Source organism: Sesamum indicum, linkage group LG2 (assembly GCF_026168435.1).
Source record: "Sesamum indicum cultivar Baizhima isolate 11 linkage group LG2, ASM2616843v1, whole genome shotgun sequence".
Classification (NCBI taxonomy): Eukaryota; Viridiplantae; Streptophyta; class Magnoliopsida; order Lamiales; family Pedaliaceae; genus Sesamum; species Sesamum indicum.
Window position 1 is genome coordinate 4,522,251 of NC_142658.1, and position 17,854 is coordinate 4,540,104.

The window sequence follows — 17,854 nt, forward strand, 5'->3', positions numbered from 1 at the left end:
ATAATAACTTATTTCGATATACAAAATAATAACTCAATTCGACAAGATATTAATATTGTAACGATAATTAAATTACGATAACTTACATAAATTAAAATAAAAATATAACTATATTATAATATTTGTATTCATTGTAATATTTTTAACAATTAATTATAAAAAATATATTATTTTTAATATTAGTATATTATTATTATTATATGTTATGATTGTTTTATTATAAATTTATATTTTTTAAACTATAATGAATGCTAAAAATTTATTAGTTGTATTCATTATAATATTTGCAACATTTGTAATTTTTTATTAATAAATTTTTAATATTGATTATAATTAAAAAAATATGTACATTTATAATCAAATTATTATAATATATAACATTTAAAAAGAAAAATGAATACATTAATAAGTGGTGTTTGACTTCGACCATGGCGTATAGAGATACGAATGTGTTGGGCCTAATAGTACTCTCTCTCTATATATATATATTAGATTATTGTATATTGATTATTGATAATTTAAATTTATAATATAATTTTAACTGATTTACTAAAAAAATATTCACTATCAATAGATGAAATATTACAAATTAATATATTTCCACTTGTTATATATATATGTATTAAAGAAGGATGAATGTGTTAGTATCCAAACAGTCCTTTCACAAACAAAACAATGCAGAAAGATGTTCATTGAGTATAAGCCCTACGTGGCTCCAGGACAGGACATTCAACATTGTTAGGTGAAAGTGTTGATATTTGTTTGAGTGAAAAAGGTGGAACTAACTGTTGGCATAGCTTTTGGTTCTGCTTAAGAGTTTTATTTTTTCTATGTTTGTCTTTCAATTTTAAGCTAATTTCCCCAATTATTTTTTCTTAGTCAGATAAAGAACCTAACTCTATGCAACATATGTAGATATTTTTTGGTTGGAAAAGTTATTGCTATTGTCTTCTCTAATCCTTATCATTTCCTACTTGCAAATTTTTATTAACAGACAACTTTGTGGTATCCTAACAGGTGGTGTATTTGCATTACCTGAATATCAATTTCGCATATCTCACATTATTTTTGAGAAGCAAGTGAAAAGCAATACAGATGATTTCTGTGTTACAGAAATCAGTGGGTTTTTCTCTGTTCTTCAGCGATTCATGTCATGGTGATCATCGGTACTATACCATCCTTCATTTTAATCCGCTGGGGACGAAGACAAGTGCTTATAGGGGGAGCAATCTTCCTCTTAATTGGACAAGTACTTATTTCATGGTTCCCGCACTTATACGTAGAGATCATTGGCATACTATTATGCGGATGTGGAATGGGATTCTTATATCAGGTCATATAATTTTTTTCTTATATTTCTTTCTTTTTGGCTAATGACACATTTTATGACATGATATTTCAAACCACAACACGAATTGCAATAATGTAACATATAAATTATGACTTTTTGCAGGTGATTCCTACTATACACTCAGAAACTGCTCCAAAAGACTCATATTATACCATATCAATGGTTTTTGGATGGCCACAGACGTTGGGTACCATTTTAGCAGCAGCAATAAATTATATAGCATCTTACTTCCACGTTTGGGGATGGAGGATGTCACTGGGAGCAGGAGGAATTCCTACTATCATTCTCCTTGTTGTATCGTGCACTCTGATTGAGACTCCTCGATTCTTCATTGAGTGAGGCAATCTTGAGAAAGCTAAGAAGATCTTACGATCGCTAAGAGGATCGACCACAAATGTCGAGTTCACAGAATCCGACATAAAGGTCGAGTTCACAGAATTAGTGGCATTCACAAAGAAAAAACAACCAATAGAGGCTCTGCGAGAAATTATAAGACCTCGCAACTGTCCCGTTTTGGTGATCAGCAGCATTGAGTCCGTATTTGAAGAATTTTCTAGTGGAGACTTGTTGACTTTTTATGGTCCTTTTCTCCTTCAGTCTATTGGCTATACGCGACACGAATCATTTTTTGCTGCTTTGGTTGTTGCATTTGTGGACCTAATAGCTAAAGCGATTAGCCCACTTCTTATTGCACGTTTTGGGAGGAGGAAAGTATTTTTGATAGCATATTTAACCGCAATTATCCCACTGGTATGTCTACTAATTAGTCTATCATATAAACAATTATTATAATCGTTTTGAGTTTTTTAATTATTTATGTTTATCATCTATTTATCCTTTATGTGCAACTGCAGGTTTGCGTTGGCATTCTCTTTCATTTGAATCCAAACGCACATCATCATTTCAAACCTCACAGAGCTAACATGACCATTGTTTTTGTGTTATTACACATAGTTGGAAGTGGTGTTATATCTGGACCAGACGGATGGCTTAGTTCAACATTTCCACCAGAGTGTGACGACCTTGCATCGGCGTACAATCTCTGTTTAGAAATGTTAACAACTTTTATTATAAATCAGATATTCTTTCACCTCCTTTCCACATTAAGACAATGGACTTTCTTTCTTTATGCCACACTATGCATTACCATGATGTTCTTCAACCTAGCGTTTGTTCCAGAAACGTCTGACAGAGAACAACATGAATTGGGTTAAAGGGTATGGAGCCATCATTGGTTTTGGAAGCGGTATATGTCCAATTCCAATTCAGATGAACATATCATTTATCTTATATCGTCGAAATTGGACATATACCGCTTTTAAAACCAATGATGGCTCCATATCCTTTGAGCCAATGCATGTTATTCTATGCCAGACGTTTCTATAACGAACGCTAAGTTGAAGAGCATCATAGTAAGGCATAGTGCAAAGTAAAGAAAGAAAGTCCATTCCATTAATGTGCATAGGAGGTGAAAAAACATTTGATTTATAATAAAAGTTGTTAGTTTTTCTAAACAGAAATTGTACGATAATGCAAGATCGTCGCACTCTGGTGGAAATGTTGAATTAAGTCAACCGTTTGGTCCAAATATAACACCACTTCCATTTATGTGTAATAACACAAAAACAATGGTCATGGTAGCTCTGCGAGGTTTGAAATGATGATGCGCGTCTGGATTCAAATGAAACCGAATCCCAACGCAAACCTATAATTGCACATAAAGATAAATATATAGTAAACATAAATAATTAAAAAATTCAAAACGATTCTAATAATTATTTATATGTTAGACTAATTAGTAGACATACTAGTGGAATAATTGCGCTTAAATATGCCATAAAAAATACTTTCCTCTTCCTAAAACGTCCAATAAGAAATGGGCTAACCAATTTAGTTATTAGGTCCACAAACGCAACAATCAAAGTAGCAAGAAACGACTCATGTCACTCATAGCCAATAGACTGGAGAAAAAACCTCACCAGAAAGTTTTCCAAATATCGACTCAATGCTGTTGATCACCAAAACAGGACGGTTGCGAGGTCTTATAATTTCTCGCAGAGCCTCTATTGGTTGTTTTTTCTTTGTGTACGCCACTAACTCTGTGAACACGATCTCTATGTCTGATTTTGTGAACTCGACCTTTGTGTTCGATCCTCTTAACGATTGTAAGATCTTCTTTGCTTTCCCAAGATGGTCTCGCTCAATGAAGAATTGAGTCTCAATCAATGTGCACGATACAACAAGGAGAATGATAGTTATTAGAAACACCGAATGAGGTAGTGGAAGGGCATTGCAAGAAGGGCCTGCCAACATGATATCATAATAAGTGGAAGGTCATTGCAAGAAGGAAACAAAGTTATTAAAAGTTGCATACTGAGTACACTTGTTAACAACATTGAAGAACAAAACATATTGGTGAAGACTATAACACAATCCGTTAATTACAGCAACCAAATAAATAATTATACTCGGCGTTTGTTCATTCACATATATATATCAATGAGTACCACTGAGGCCATGTAAGATAGCGGGCAGACCTATCATACGAATCAACAGTTCTGATGAATGCTTTACTTCACATCATATATTATTTCTAATGCCAATTATTTCTTCTAATCCTGCTATGCTTTCTTTCCAGTTTGAAATTTGGAGGTTGTAGTTTTTCACTATTTCATCATAAGTATAGATCTTAGTCAAATCCCTTAGTATATTCACATGTCCCCAAATACACTCCACAAAGGAAATGCTACATTCGCAGTGCAATAAATGTAACACGAATATAGCTGAAAGCACAAGCAAAATTTACAGACAATAATCAGATTGTAAAGCACCATTAGCCAGTAGCCACACAAATCATTTTAAAAGAATTACTTTCTGTTGGGTGCTGACTGAAAGCCCTGAACAAACACCGAATGAGGTAGTTATTAGAAAATAAGATCAGGTGTGAATTACATAATTCATAGACGCGTATGTTGTGTTGTTGCAGCATTAGAATTAGAACAACAGGCAGGCATTTGAGGGACCATAACTTTAGGCTACTCCAAAATAAAGCAAGAAGTCAGATATTCCTTTCAAAGTTAATTCACTAAAACATTATTGACAATGAGCAGTTCCGCAGGATACTTCTTTATAACTGATGAAAAAACAAAAATTAAAACTTTACCGAAAAGAAGTAGGGAAAAAAATCTACAAATCTAACAGTACTTCAACAAATCCCAATCAACAAAAAGAACGAAACCTTTCCAAACCCTAACCCGCCCCTTATCATCCTTCATTTTCTGCACACCGAATTTCGCCTAATTTCGATGTTCCCCTACCTCAAAACCAAAATTCAGCTAATTACATGCAAGAAAAATAGGGCAAACCCAAACACAAAAGAGATACAAACAGTCTCCGTAAATATACATATATATGTGTAGAAAGAGAGAGAGAGAGAGAGAGAGAGAGAAGAAATAACAGACATGAAGCTTGCCGCGGAGCTCTCGGTCGTGGCGGAGTTTGACATAGATACGCCCGTCGAGACTGAGACGAATGAGGTCCAACGGCTCCTTCACCGCGCTCTCCTCTTCGCTCGCCATTTCCTCTGCTTTCTCTCTCTGCCCTTTACATAGAAACTGAATCTTGATACAGTATCTTGCGAGTTTCGGCCTCACGCCCAATATTCGGACTCCTTTATTTTTTAAACTCTGCAGGACTCTAAAACCTTTCGTAAAACGTAGTTGCCACTGCCAATTGCTTTTAAACAGAAGTGCAACTCGTAAGTGCTTTTGGGGTTTAGTCTACGTACAATCGCACATACATAATAAATACGTAGATGCAATTTTTCAACCTCGAATTATTCTGTGAAAAAGGAATTCTTTTTTCATTTATACATATTTGAAGCAGTAAGAATGAGCAAACATGCAGAATTTTTTTTGGTTTATTAGTGAACAATCTCAAGGCTCAAACGCAAATCGAATCATTGGACTGTCTCGAAAACGAGTATATGTGAAAAGTTATTTATTCATTTCCACTGGCTAAAATTTAATTTCAACTCTTTAATATTAAATTGTGGTATTTTGACTATGATTGCTTGTGAGATTTTTTTTTTCTCTATTTAAATACTTTTTGATCGGATATTGTAATAATACTTTTGAACATACTTTAAATACATTTCACAATTTTAATGAAAAAAATATAGCACATCAACTATAATTATTGTAGTATCTTTTATTTTAATATCTTTTTAGAGATTACATCAATTGTCGTAATTATATTTTTATTTTTTCTCTTGCAAATTATATAATATTGTGTTTGGATCGATAAATTTAAATTTAAAAATTTTAGATTCATAATAACAAATATATCAATTTTTTTCATATAACATAAAATTTTAATTTTTCTTAAACCTTCATTTCTGACTATATTATGTAAAAGTTAATAGAATTCAAATAATTATGAAATTATTTCAAATAATCTTCTCAAATTAAATCATTTCAGTCAATATACAGTATAAATTGACATGTAATTAAGAAATCAGGATCCCCAAAAATATTTTGTAATCATCCCATTACTAGAAAATTTTAATCTAAACGAGATTTAACATCACATAAACCAATTTTATTATAAATACGATACATTTGAAGTATGATCGATATATAATTTAGAAAAAATGATCAATCATATAATAAGTATATCAAATTTATTTGATTAGATTAAATCTAATTTGATTAAGAATCTTTTTAATTCACTGTAAAATCAAATGCTAGTCTTTCAAATGAATCAAAGAATATTCTCAGCATTGACACAGTCAATCTTTCTTATTTCTACAAAACAAAACCAAAACTGTGCAAGTACTTTCTAAGCAAAAGGGCCAAGTTTAAAAATACATTTTTCCTCCAAATACACATAAAAGCCGCAATCGGACAGCTAACATGAATCAGATTACATCTCTCCTCAGAGGAGAAAAAGATTATTATAGACGGAGGTACCAATCATGTCCCTCACAAGTTGCAATAAACCTGTACTATAATACACATAAGTCGTACGACTCTCTGCAATTCTTCAGCTGCTGATGACAAAAGCATTGGCCTTCTTTATAGGAGGTGCTTCAGTGCTTGTGTCTTTAGTGTGTGTGAAGAAAAAGATTTGCTTTCTGGGCCCTTTAGATTTGCTTTCCTGAACAGAGCTTTTTGAGTTCTTGGTAAAAGCCTTCAACTTTTCTCCTATTTCTTGTCCACTATTGAAAATTCTCCATCTATGAGTATGCAGAATTGTTTGTTTGAAAGTTTTGTTCAGGTTTTTGTTTAGATTTGGATATGTGTCTTGATTTTCAGGTATCGCAGGTGAAAGGTCCAATTTTGATTTGTACTTCATCGGTTTCATGTAAGTTATTCACCAGAAAGTAATTTCCCCCCCCTTATATGTTGGTTTTGAGATTGTTGAATTTTCCTGAATATTTGGTAAAGATTGAATCTTTTTTTACTTTTTCTGGCGGTGGGTTGTTTTGCTTTTAATTTAGGGGCGGTTTCTGTTGGTGGGCTCTTTTCCATGAGTTGAAGTTAGCAAAATCAGGAGTAGAATACTGCTTTATGTGATTTCTTGTTGAAAGTTGCATGTCCTTTTGCAGGAGGAGTTGATTCCATTGATGAGTTGGGGTTTTAGGATAGCCCTAGAAAATTTTGGTTTTTGCTTAGGTGACGGGTTAGAGAAACGTGTTTGGTTGTTACTGAGCTGTAGAGAATTGAGTACGGATAATTAATAGTTGTTAGGCCGGCTGGCGATGTTAAGAGTGTAAGTTTGAGGTAGTCTACGCAGAATTTAATTTGTGAAGTGGATTTTGTTGCGTTGTTTGATCTGAAAGTGTGTTGGAGCAAATCATGGAAGGCAATTTATCGTCGGGAAGTACTATGCAGGGGAATGCTTCTTATGGAGGTTTTGATTTGCAAGGGCCGATGAGAGTTTTTCATCATCATCATCATATGCATAACTCTCATCCTAGACAAGGATCATCAGTGGCCCATCATATGATTCAAGAGAATTTCCCGCTTACAATGGGGAATGCTCAAGATTGTGACCAGCTGGTTTCGTTGGCAGAATACAATAAACTTGACAGGGGGAAATCTGCGAGTGATGAGGATGAACCTAGCTTCATGGAAGATGCTGGTGATGGTCGCAATGATTCGAGCAAAGGAAAGAAGGCTTCCCCATGGCAGCGTGTAAAATGGACTGACACGATGGTTAGGCTGTTAATCACGGCTGTTTCTTATATTAGTGAGGAGGCAGCTACCGAATATATGGGGGGTATGAGGAGGAGATTACTGAATTTACAGAAGAAGGGAAAGTGGAAGTCAGTTTCAAAAGTCATGGCTGAAAGGGGTCATTTTGTTTCACCTCAGCAGTGTGAGGATAAATTCAACGACCTCAACAAAAGGTACAAGAGGCTTAATGAGATCCTTGGAAGAGGAACTTCTTGTGAAGTGGTTGAGAATCCAGCACTTCTGGACGTGATGGATCACATCTCTGAGAAAGCCAAAGAGGAAGTTCGAAAAATTCTCAGCTCAAAGCATTTGCACTATGAAGAGATGTGTTCTTACCATAATGGCAACAGGTTGCATCTGCCTCCTGATCCTGAACTGCAGCGTTCTCTACGAATAGCTCTTATGCCTAGAGAAGATCATGATGACAGTGATATGAAGAGGCATCTGCATGATGACAACGATGATGCTGAACAAGAAGCTGAATATGATGATCATGATGGATCTGAGGAGAATCAAGCCATAGATCACAGAGCATACGGGTTGCCAGGGAGCTCCATGAAGAGGGCAAAGCAATGTCAGAGTCGTGAAGATTTTAATTTCGGAAGTCCATCACTAGATTGCAACCGAGCTTTTAATTTTCAGTCAGAAAATGCCAGTGGTGATGGGAATCTAGTCCCACCTGAAGGTACCAAAACAAATATGCTACAGAAGCAGTGGGCAAATCAGAAGAATCTTCAGTTAGAAGAACGGAGGTTACATATACAAGCAGAAAAACTGGAGCTGGACAAAGAGCGATTCAAATGGGAGAGATTTTGCCGGAAAAAGGACAGGGAACTAGAGATGATGAAAATGGAAATTGAGAGAATGAAATTAGAGAACGAACGTATGGCATTGGAGCTAAGACAAAAAGAAATAGGCATGGACAACAATTAATTTGCCTTGGTCAGCAAAGCCTTCTAACCATCGAGAACCCAAAGATGTATCTGCCGGTTTCTTCTGTTTATTGGTTTAGGATTTAGCATATTAGCATGCTTGTTCCGACGGAGATCCCCAAGCTACAGGGTTGTGCATTGTATAAGTTTTCACTGTACTTCAATGCACATACTAGTAATATTTATGCTCTCCTCGGAACATCTTTTTAAGGGATTTCTGTTAACCTATCCTCGCAAAAATTTATGATTTATAGAAGGCTTTAGTTTTGCGTACTTTGTTGGTTTTCTTCTATGTGTTACCCTCGTAGCTTGGTTGCAAATGATCGATACAGGCACTGAGAGATGCACATACAGAAATAACGATAAAATTTTCAGTCAATGAAGAAATAACCTGTAACGTCTAGTCCACAACCGGTGCATATGCAAACACAGATTCACGCAGCAGCAGTTCAAAAATCAAATGTCTATGCATATATGCATGTGTACAAATGCTGTATTCTTAACCCAAATGTACCATATCTCCTGAATTTTGCTTCAGCATTTAAGTTTGTTTTCCCTTCATCCAAACATCAGGAGCATTGTCTGAGTACAATTCCCGATCGTGTTACAAAGTAGACGGAAGCTTTGTTCTAAGGGTGACTTCTGCCTGCAAATTTTCGACTTTTTAAGGTTGAAAATTCGGTAACAATTTGAATATAACTATATAAGCCTGTTACACCAGAATGGAACTCTTGCAACCAAGCGGCCTGAGCGCTCTGGTCATTTTGTTGTGAAGCTCCGGTCAAACGGACGATACCTCAAACAACTGCACACCAATCTTATCATAAGCCGTCATAGGTTAGAAGTGTAGACCTTGTGAATTTTAGTACAACATATGTCTATTTGTGAAAAGTTACAAGTTGAAGGCCAAATGTAAAGCAGCAATGATGAAAATGACCAAAGAGTGTCAGAACTACTGATGCTGCTCAGTCAGGCAGATTTGTTAAGTCTTGTTATAACATAAGAAACCAGAGTAGTCTTAAAAAAGTAAAGGGTATTTGTTTGTCTGAATCTCAGTGTATGACTTTCTATATTTAGTCATGTATTAGGTAATGATTGAACAACCTATGTATATCTTAAAACTGCAAATAAAATGAATATATAAGCATTAGGGAAATAAGCAAGAAGGATTGCGATGAAATAAGACGTGATAGAGATGTTTAAAGTTGATCGAGACGAATTATAGCAATATATTTTGCCTGGAACACGTGTGCTCTTTTCTTATTTCTATTATTACCACTTAGAGATACATAGTTCCTCGATACGCTAAAATCAAGCACATAAGTCAATAATTTTATCGTAATTAACTACACTTTGTCTGGTTTTTTATTGTGTTTGGGTGAAAGTGGTTGGAAGATAATGTTTCTGTGAATAAAATGGTGGCAAAGTAGCTATGAATGGGAAGCTTATCCATTGGTGTGAGAAGGATCATGGAATGTGACACAAGTAACAAAGTTAATATTGTGAAATAGACATGAGAGCAATGTAAGCATACGTCTCTCTCTGGATCTTGATTGGTGGGCTGTCATCTGGTGGCACATGGGATCTCAGACACTGGGTGCTCATTTTGGGCTTTTAAGAGTGCTTCACTTTGGTCCATATGGGGCCCAAAAGAGTGACCTTTTTAAACCACTAACCGTTTCCATGGACCTCCCTCATAATGGATCCACATAGACTTACATGCATTTGTGATCACTTATTTTAACTACTTATCAGTTTTTTTTTTTACCAATTTTTTGAAAGCTTTTTGGTAAAGTTATAGCTATTTTGAAGTTTATCTTTACCATGTCATCCTCAAACACTTCAATTCAACTTTTTTCTCTTTTTATAAATTATAACGAGCTCTTACGATGTTTTGTACAATCATTACGTATCGTTTGAAAAATTATTAATACCCTTGATTTTAATATTTATCCAACAACTAGCCTATTATGTTAGTTTTCCAAGTTTTCATCTATTTTTATGGTGAACTATCTAAAATACCCTTATGGATTATGAAATTATTTTACTTATTTTTTTATCTTCTAAAAAAAATTGTGGACTAGTAGGACAAGAAGGAAATTTCACTGCATCAGCTTTTTTTATAATTTTTGTTTTACCAAAAAAACCAGCAACAACAAAGTAGATATTTCCAAACTTTCGTTCAATAATTATATAATTTTATCAAACATCAAAAGATATTAATAATTTTTCTAACAGTAAAAAAATATTTATAACTATACAAAATTAATAAAAAAAACTCATTATAATTTTTTTTTTCAAAAACTCCTTCCTACAACACAAGTAGAAAAAGTTATTTGCAGACAAGCCCCCTTATTGCATGAATTCTTTTCTTTGGTTTCACTTTGTTTGTTTCTCAGACAGGGTTGAGATTTGAGGAGATTTTTCTTTTATTTATTTATGATAGAAATTAATATTTTGAATAGAGAATAATAGTGTCTACTAAATGTGAAGTTAAATTATTCTTAGCGTGTTTTATTAGGCTGATTAATTGAGATTCCTTATTATTATAATAAGAATGATAAGACTTTTGTGGCTTCATGACAAGACTTTCCCTCTATTTCTCTTCATTTTTATAATCAAGAAGATAATCATTAGATCACTCCTTCCAATTTCCTCAAATCATACCCTAATCTCCATCACTTCAATTATTGCTTTCACTCCAATTTGCTTCTATTTTTAGTGTAGAAGTTGAGAACTATGTATGACAAGATTGATTTCTTTTTTGCCTACTACCACATAATTTATGTTTTGTATAATTATATGTAAATTCTTTGTGGTTTAAAAAATTATATATAGTGCTTCTAATGTTTGCTTTCATCTAACAAATAAGTCTCTTTATTAGTTAAAAATTTATTGAATTGACCTTTTTTTTTAAAGTAAGAGCGATGAATTAATATTAATTGAAATAAATCGATTACAATTATAATAATTCCTATCGACATCAATATCTAACAAATATTATTACAATAATCATATCCCGTTCAACAACACCTACTATTATAGTAGACAACAACACTTACTATTATAGTAGACAACAACTCCTACTATGCAGTAGATAACATCCACATATATGGCGGGGTTCGAACACATGATGACATGACCTCTAAAATCATTCTCAATTGACTTATTATTAATTTAGTACAGACCCAAATAAATTTTTTATGATCAAATTATCCTTATACAATTTCGGACTTTAATGCATATGAAGTATATTCGCATTGTTATAAGAGTAGTTTCGTTAGAATGGTAGGCAATAGTATTTTTTTTTTTTTAATTCAAGTATGTTATTTAGGAATTGAAAAGCCAAATAGTAATTCGTTGCATGTATTATATCAAAATAAATTTTTAAATCATGATGATTGATAGGAGGATTGGAGTACTTAGAATCTTCTTAACATTTTCCTGTTTTCACACTGGAATTCCTCCAATTAATTTGGAATGAGATGAATATATATATGTGTGATGAACATCATTAATTAATATGTCCTAATATTATATTTTCCTTGTTAGGTATTAGCAATTACATATATTATTGGGAAAGAGACAAACCAAATAGGACAAATATTGTAAGAAAATTATGATTATTTCACCTACTAATTAGATGATGATGCGTATAATACAGTTGTCAAAACTTGCATATAAATATACTGTATTGTCTAATGGTTATATCGCCTTCGTCTATAGAAATTATAAAAGTTATTTACTATTTTTCACGTATAAATGTCTATGGAAATTATAAATTATAATATATATATATATACATTATATAAGTAATAAGTTATCCTACTATTGACATTAAAATTCTATTCTATATCTAAATAGAAAGGCTTAAATATATTTTTCGTCCTATAATTTTGATATTTTGAATTTTTTATTTTTTATCTTTCTAGGATTATAAAAAAATTGTAATTTTGGACACCATTTTGGTGTTGAATTTTGCAAAAGTCATCGGAATTAATTATGTTGAGCTCACGTGGTTATTTAAATTGGGACTTTTATTTTAAATGATTCGCTTTTGCTAACATGGACAAAAAAATTAAGAAAAAAAGAACGTGACATATGATTTATTCCGACAATTTTACAAAATTTGACATGGAAGGGTCAAAATTACGAACTGTCAAAAAAATATAGAACTTTTTTGCAACTCTTGAAAGAATAAAGGATAAAAATACTAAAATAGAGAGGAGCACATGATTTATTTCGGCAACTTTTGAAAAATTCAGCATCAAAATTACCAAATTGCAAAGTGTCGAAAAATTACAAGGCTAATTTTACAACTATAGAAAAATAGAAAAATAAAAATACTAAAATTTCAAAATTACAGGACCAAAAATATATCTAACCCTAAATAAAAACTACGTCTGCGTTTGGATTAATATTAGAATTTGATGAAAAAATTTAGATGATGGACGTATATATATATTTTTTAAATTAAACGATTACGGATTTAAACAAATAAGATCGATGAAATTATTTTTATAAACTTGTAAATTTAACTTCCAAACTATTTAATAGTTAGAGATTCAAGCATTATTTTGGCACTATATTATTAATTGTTGATGTGAGAAGAATAGGGGTACGTCATCTTCGTAACTTATTCATTTCCTTACAATTTTCTCGATTTTGAGATTATAAATATATAGGAAAAATACGATTTACCCCATTGTGATATAAGAAATAAGTAAAAAATTCTCTGTAAAAAATAAAATGATAAATTACCCTCTATATTTTGGAACAAGAAGCAAATTACCATCCTATCTAAAGTCTATACCATTGATAGGGGGTAATTTGCTTCGTTTTTTTAAAACACATAGGATAATTCGCTAATTCCTTTCTCACGGAGGGGGTATTTGCTCATTCACATATCATATGGGATAAATTGCATTTAACCCCAAATATATATATAGATCCCATTATAAAAAAAAAAAAAAAAAGAGCATTGATTTCAGTGAAATTTAGTTTAATTGCAAATATCTTCTTGTTATTTGTAAAATTATAAATACTCCCCTCAAATGAGAAATAATTATGTAGTCTTTAGAATGTGAGGTTAAAATTACTACTTTATCCTTGCTAAATTCTTTTTTTTCTTTAGAGAAAAAGTTTGAAAAACTTATATAAAAAATTGATGTTGGTAGAGTAAATAATCAATTGAGAATACTAGTTCACAGTATTATGCAGAACTAAAAGAAATATATAAAATTATAATTTATAACTTAAGAGAATATTTTTGACAGTTCACTATAAAAATTGGATAAAAAAATAACGTAATGGGTTTGTTATTGCACGAATATTAAAATCAAGAAGGCATTTATAATTTTTCAAAAAATAAAAAAATATTTATAATTGTATCAAATTTTAGGACAAATGTTAATAAATAATTCACATGGGTCAGGCCCTCAACGCTTGGTAACATGATGTAATATTAACATTGCTTTTTGTATGATTTTCTTAGAATTTTGCATCATTTTCTTAGAATTTTGCTCGTTGTATTTATCAGTATCTTAATTATTGCAATTGATAGAAACCACGACTTCTATTAGAAAAAACTCAAGTCGCATGATCATCAAACGAACGACAAAACCCTTTTTTTCTCCCCCTTAATAAATATATATTAAATAAATTCTTGATTTTCTAACGAACATGTATTATATTATCTATATCTCCAAGAGGTCTTTGTCGCCGACGTTACATTTTTTGGTAAACTTGTCGGCTTTCGTTGTCCATCAATGAGTTTACGACTATTCAGTACAAACTTTCTCCAAGTACGAAAAACTAATGTTTTTACAAGGAGTTAGTTAGGACAAGGCGTGGAGGGATTTGACGAACGTTCCTGCAATAGAACAACACAAGTCAAAATTCTAATTTATAACTCATTCAACCTTTTGATGCTTGCTAAGGTAGTATAGAAGAAGAAACTAGTTGTGTGTGACATGTTAAAACATTACCAAAAAGTTGTGGAAATCATTAGTCAACAATTGGACATATCTTAAATTGTGAGATTAAGGATGTTAGTGGTTAGAATCGAGATCCCTGAAAAAATTCGATTCAAATCACTAAACGTGTGAGTATTTATTTTATTTTATGTGAGTTATTATAGTTTATTTCGTTGTATTTGTTATATTATTGTATTAATTAAACCGATGCATTGTTCTACTTATTGAAATATTAATGTTATCATGTAATGAAGGAAAAAAAAACACTAGAAAGAGAAAAAAAAAATAATACTTGAAATATACACATACCAAAAAAAAGAATAGAAAATAATAAATCAAGCAAATGAATTCTGTACACATTATTAAAACATATACTAACAGGGAAAATTGTAATTTTGATCTCATATGTTAGGGTATTTTTTTCAATTTAGTCCCATTGGTTAGGATTTTCCACATTACATCCTAGAGGTTGAATTTTTTTTTTAATTTTAGTCCTTACATGTATTTTTCATCCAATCGTTAACGGAGTCGTTAATAGTCTCACGTGCATTTTTTGTTAATTATTGGATAAAATGCACATGAAAATTAAAATTGAGAAAAATTTTAATTTATAAGATACAATATAAAAAAATTATAATAAATAGGAATAAATTAAAAAAATCCTAACATGTGAAAATACGACTTAGATATACTAACAAAATATACGAAGTCCTTGAAACTTCTACTTAAATTAATCTTGAAAATATGAAATTAGGTAAAATGAACGGAGGCTAGGGTAGTCATTATTATTATTTTTTATCCCTTTTACATATTGAGGTCTTTTTCAAATAGGAAAGTGTTTATAGTTTATTTATGGGATAATTATACTTTTTTTTCTGAAATTTAGTGTAATTACGCATAAATTTTTTGTAGTTTAAAAAATTTTATTTAGCATTCCGGGGGTTTGCTTCCATCAAACGAATAAGTCCCTCCGTTAATCAAAATTCACCGAATTTGTTGATATTAAAAAAAAATAAAAAAAAACTATATTTACCCTTGATTGATTTATTACTGACTTATAGCATGTCAAATAAATCTTTTTATGATCAAATTACCCTCATACGTCTTACCACGCTAATGCGAGTGAGGAAGTTTATCTTCACCGTTATAAGGGTAGTTTAGTTAGAAAAAAATTAGTGAACCTGTAATAAGTCAGTTTTAAGTGAATCAAGGATAAATACTAATTTTCATTCATTTTTTTTTTTAATATCATCAAAACTCGATGAATTTTGACTAATAAGGAGACTTATATGTTAAATAAAAGCAAATTTCAGCGATACGAGATATAATTTTTCAAACGACAGGAGGTCTATGTGTAATTACATCAAATCTCAGGAGAGGAAAGTGTAATTATCCATTTATTTATTAATAGGGTATATTACATTTGACATTCCCTAACATTAACTCAAATTACACAAATACCCCTATCTTTTATAAAACTACAACTACACCCCTTGACGGGTTTTAATATAATATTTTTCAAGAGGTGTTTGTGTAAGATTTGCATCTGAATCGGAGGTGCAGTTATAATTACAACTATAATCTCAAAAATTATAACTTAATTTTATAAAAAGTATAAATGTTTGTGTATTTTAAATTAACCCGATGAGGTGTAAACACAACTTACCCTTATTAATATGTTGATAGCCGCTGCATGTGTTTCTATTTAATCACCGTCTAATTCAAAATTTTAAATTGATAGAAATAACATGTCATGTGACATGCATGCACATTGTTTTTTCCATGCATAGACATCTATAACTCTCTTTCATTTGTGTAGGTGACAATGAGATGACATGATTATACACAATCCTCGCTCAAGAATTTTGAAAGCATTATTTATTTTTTAAAAAAATATATATATCTCATCAAAAAGAGAGTATTTGTATAGCCCACATCTGTTTTTACTTACTCTCATAATTAAAGGAAGATATAAATATTAACTAAAAGAAAAATTAAAATTTTAAGAGATTAGTCTTCAGTTTCATAGTATAATATTTGTCATTTCTAAAATGCGGAAATTAAGTTACTAAAAGTTATTTTTTCATTGTGATGTTAGCACGCCGTCCCCCATCGAGATTCCAGATTATGAGTTTGAACGGTTTATAAGCCCCAAGTTCTCCTCTCTTTATTGTGATATTTTTTCAAGATAAAGACCATGAAGCTAGCACCGATCGGTTGCAAGTCGTATCATATTGATTTTTGTATTTTTGTTACTTAACGTTGTGCAAAAATTATAATTTTGGTCCCTTAGTTCAAAATTATATATGCCATTTTGACGTAATAGCCTGACTTAATTTAAAACACTAGCCACTTGTCTACGTCCTTAAATTTTAAAAATAGGGGACGTGATTAGGAATATACTAAACTTGAGAGGCAAAAAATGAATAAATCTAATTTACGGTAGCAAAAAAGGAATTTAGAGAAAACGAAAATTGGAGAAAAGAGGAGGGGGAAGTTGCCGTTGGTTGAAGTAATAAATGTGAAGAAAAGCAATGTACATAGGTAAGTAGGTTGAAGAGGTAATGAATGAATGAGTGAGTGAGGGGGTGTGATGAGGTTGCCTGCCCGCCTGCCTTCCTTTTGTTTCCAACCTAAGCTAAGCTAAGCATCTCCATTATTTCAGCACACCCTGTAACCGTTGTTAACACACCCACAATTGCATGTGGTTTACATGATGATTTTTGGTTGCACGTTCACATGCCCCCCCCCCCCCCCCCCATTTAACTAACTCTCCTTATTACCAACATCTTCATCACGGTTGAAATACACTCGGCTGTGTGTAAGTAATTTAAATTTTTTTTTTGTTACTATTCACAGTTGTGACACGTTGTTTCCACGTGTAAATATTTCATACTTTAAAATATTATAAAATAAAATAAAATTTAAAAATTGATATATTACATTACATTACAATAAAAAATAAAAATTTTAGTTTATCAGTTAATATCAAATTTTAAAACTTGACAAGTCTGTTATATATTAGTTGAAGGGTAGTTTTGACTTTACAAAAGATTGGTGTGGCAGTGTAGAGAGTGTTTTTTATACTAGCTGTTGTGACATGTTGTTCCTGCGTGCATATAATAAATAAATTTTTTATATATTTTCAAATATATTATAAATAAAAATAAAATATATAAATTAATATATTATATTAAAAAAACTAATTTAAAAAAAATTAAATAAGTTAGTTATTTTATCGGTTGAAGGGCATTTTTAACTTCACCAAAAATTGTTGTCACGGTGTTATTTACCGCCGTTTGTGAGTTGGAAAGTTCTTTTCTTTTACTTTGTATAGGATAGATATATATTAGTTGT

General features: G+C 31.7%; 1 protein-coding gene and 1 long non-coding RNA gene across 4 annotated transcripts; one reads left to right on the forward strand and one right to left on the reverse strand.

Moving 5' to 3' along the window:
- Nucleotides 1–1,415: 1,415 nt before the first annotated feature.
- LOC110011619 (uncharacterized) lies at nucleotides 1,416–5,429 on the reverse strand. Its single transcript, XR_002286669.2, has 2 exons — nucleotides 4,813–5,429; nucleotides 1,416–3,654 (listed from the first exon to the last, which is right to left on the reverse strand). It is a non-coding gene; the product is annotated as an uncharacterized LOC110011619 (long non-coding RNA).
- An 826-nt stretch (nucleotides 5,430–6,255) lies between these two features.
- LOC105179584 (uncharacterized) lies at nucleotides 6,256–8,795 on the forward strand. 3 transcript variants are annotated; one of them, XM_088875305.1, is made up of 3 exons: nucleotides 6,256–6,533; nucleotides 6,667–6,715; nucleotides 6,852–8,795. In XM_088875305.1, exon 3 carries the CDS (start codon nucleotides 7,210–7,212, stop codon nucleotides 8,521–8,523), a length of 1,314 nt encoding a protein of 437 aa, XP_088731431.1. In that variant the 5' UTR covers nucleotides 6,256–6,533; nucleotides 6,667–6,715; nucleotides 6,852–7,209; the 3' UTR covers nucleotides 8,524–8,795. The 3 variants fall into 3 exon arrangements, with proteins under 3 accessions (XP_088731431.1, XP_011101525.1, XP_088731429.1); XM_011103223.2 differs by having other exon boundaries at nucleotides 6,960–8,795; XM_088875303.1 differs by having other exon boundaries at nucleotides 6,256–6,715; nucleotides 6,960–8,795.
- The last annotated feature ends 9,059 nt before the right edge of the window (nucleotides 8,796–17,854 follow it).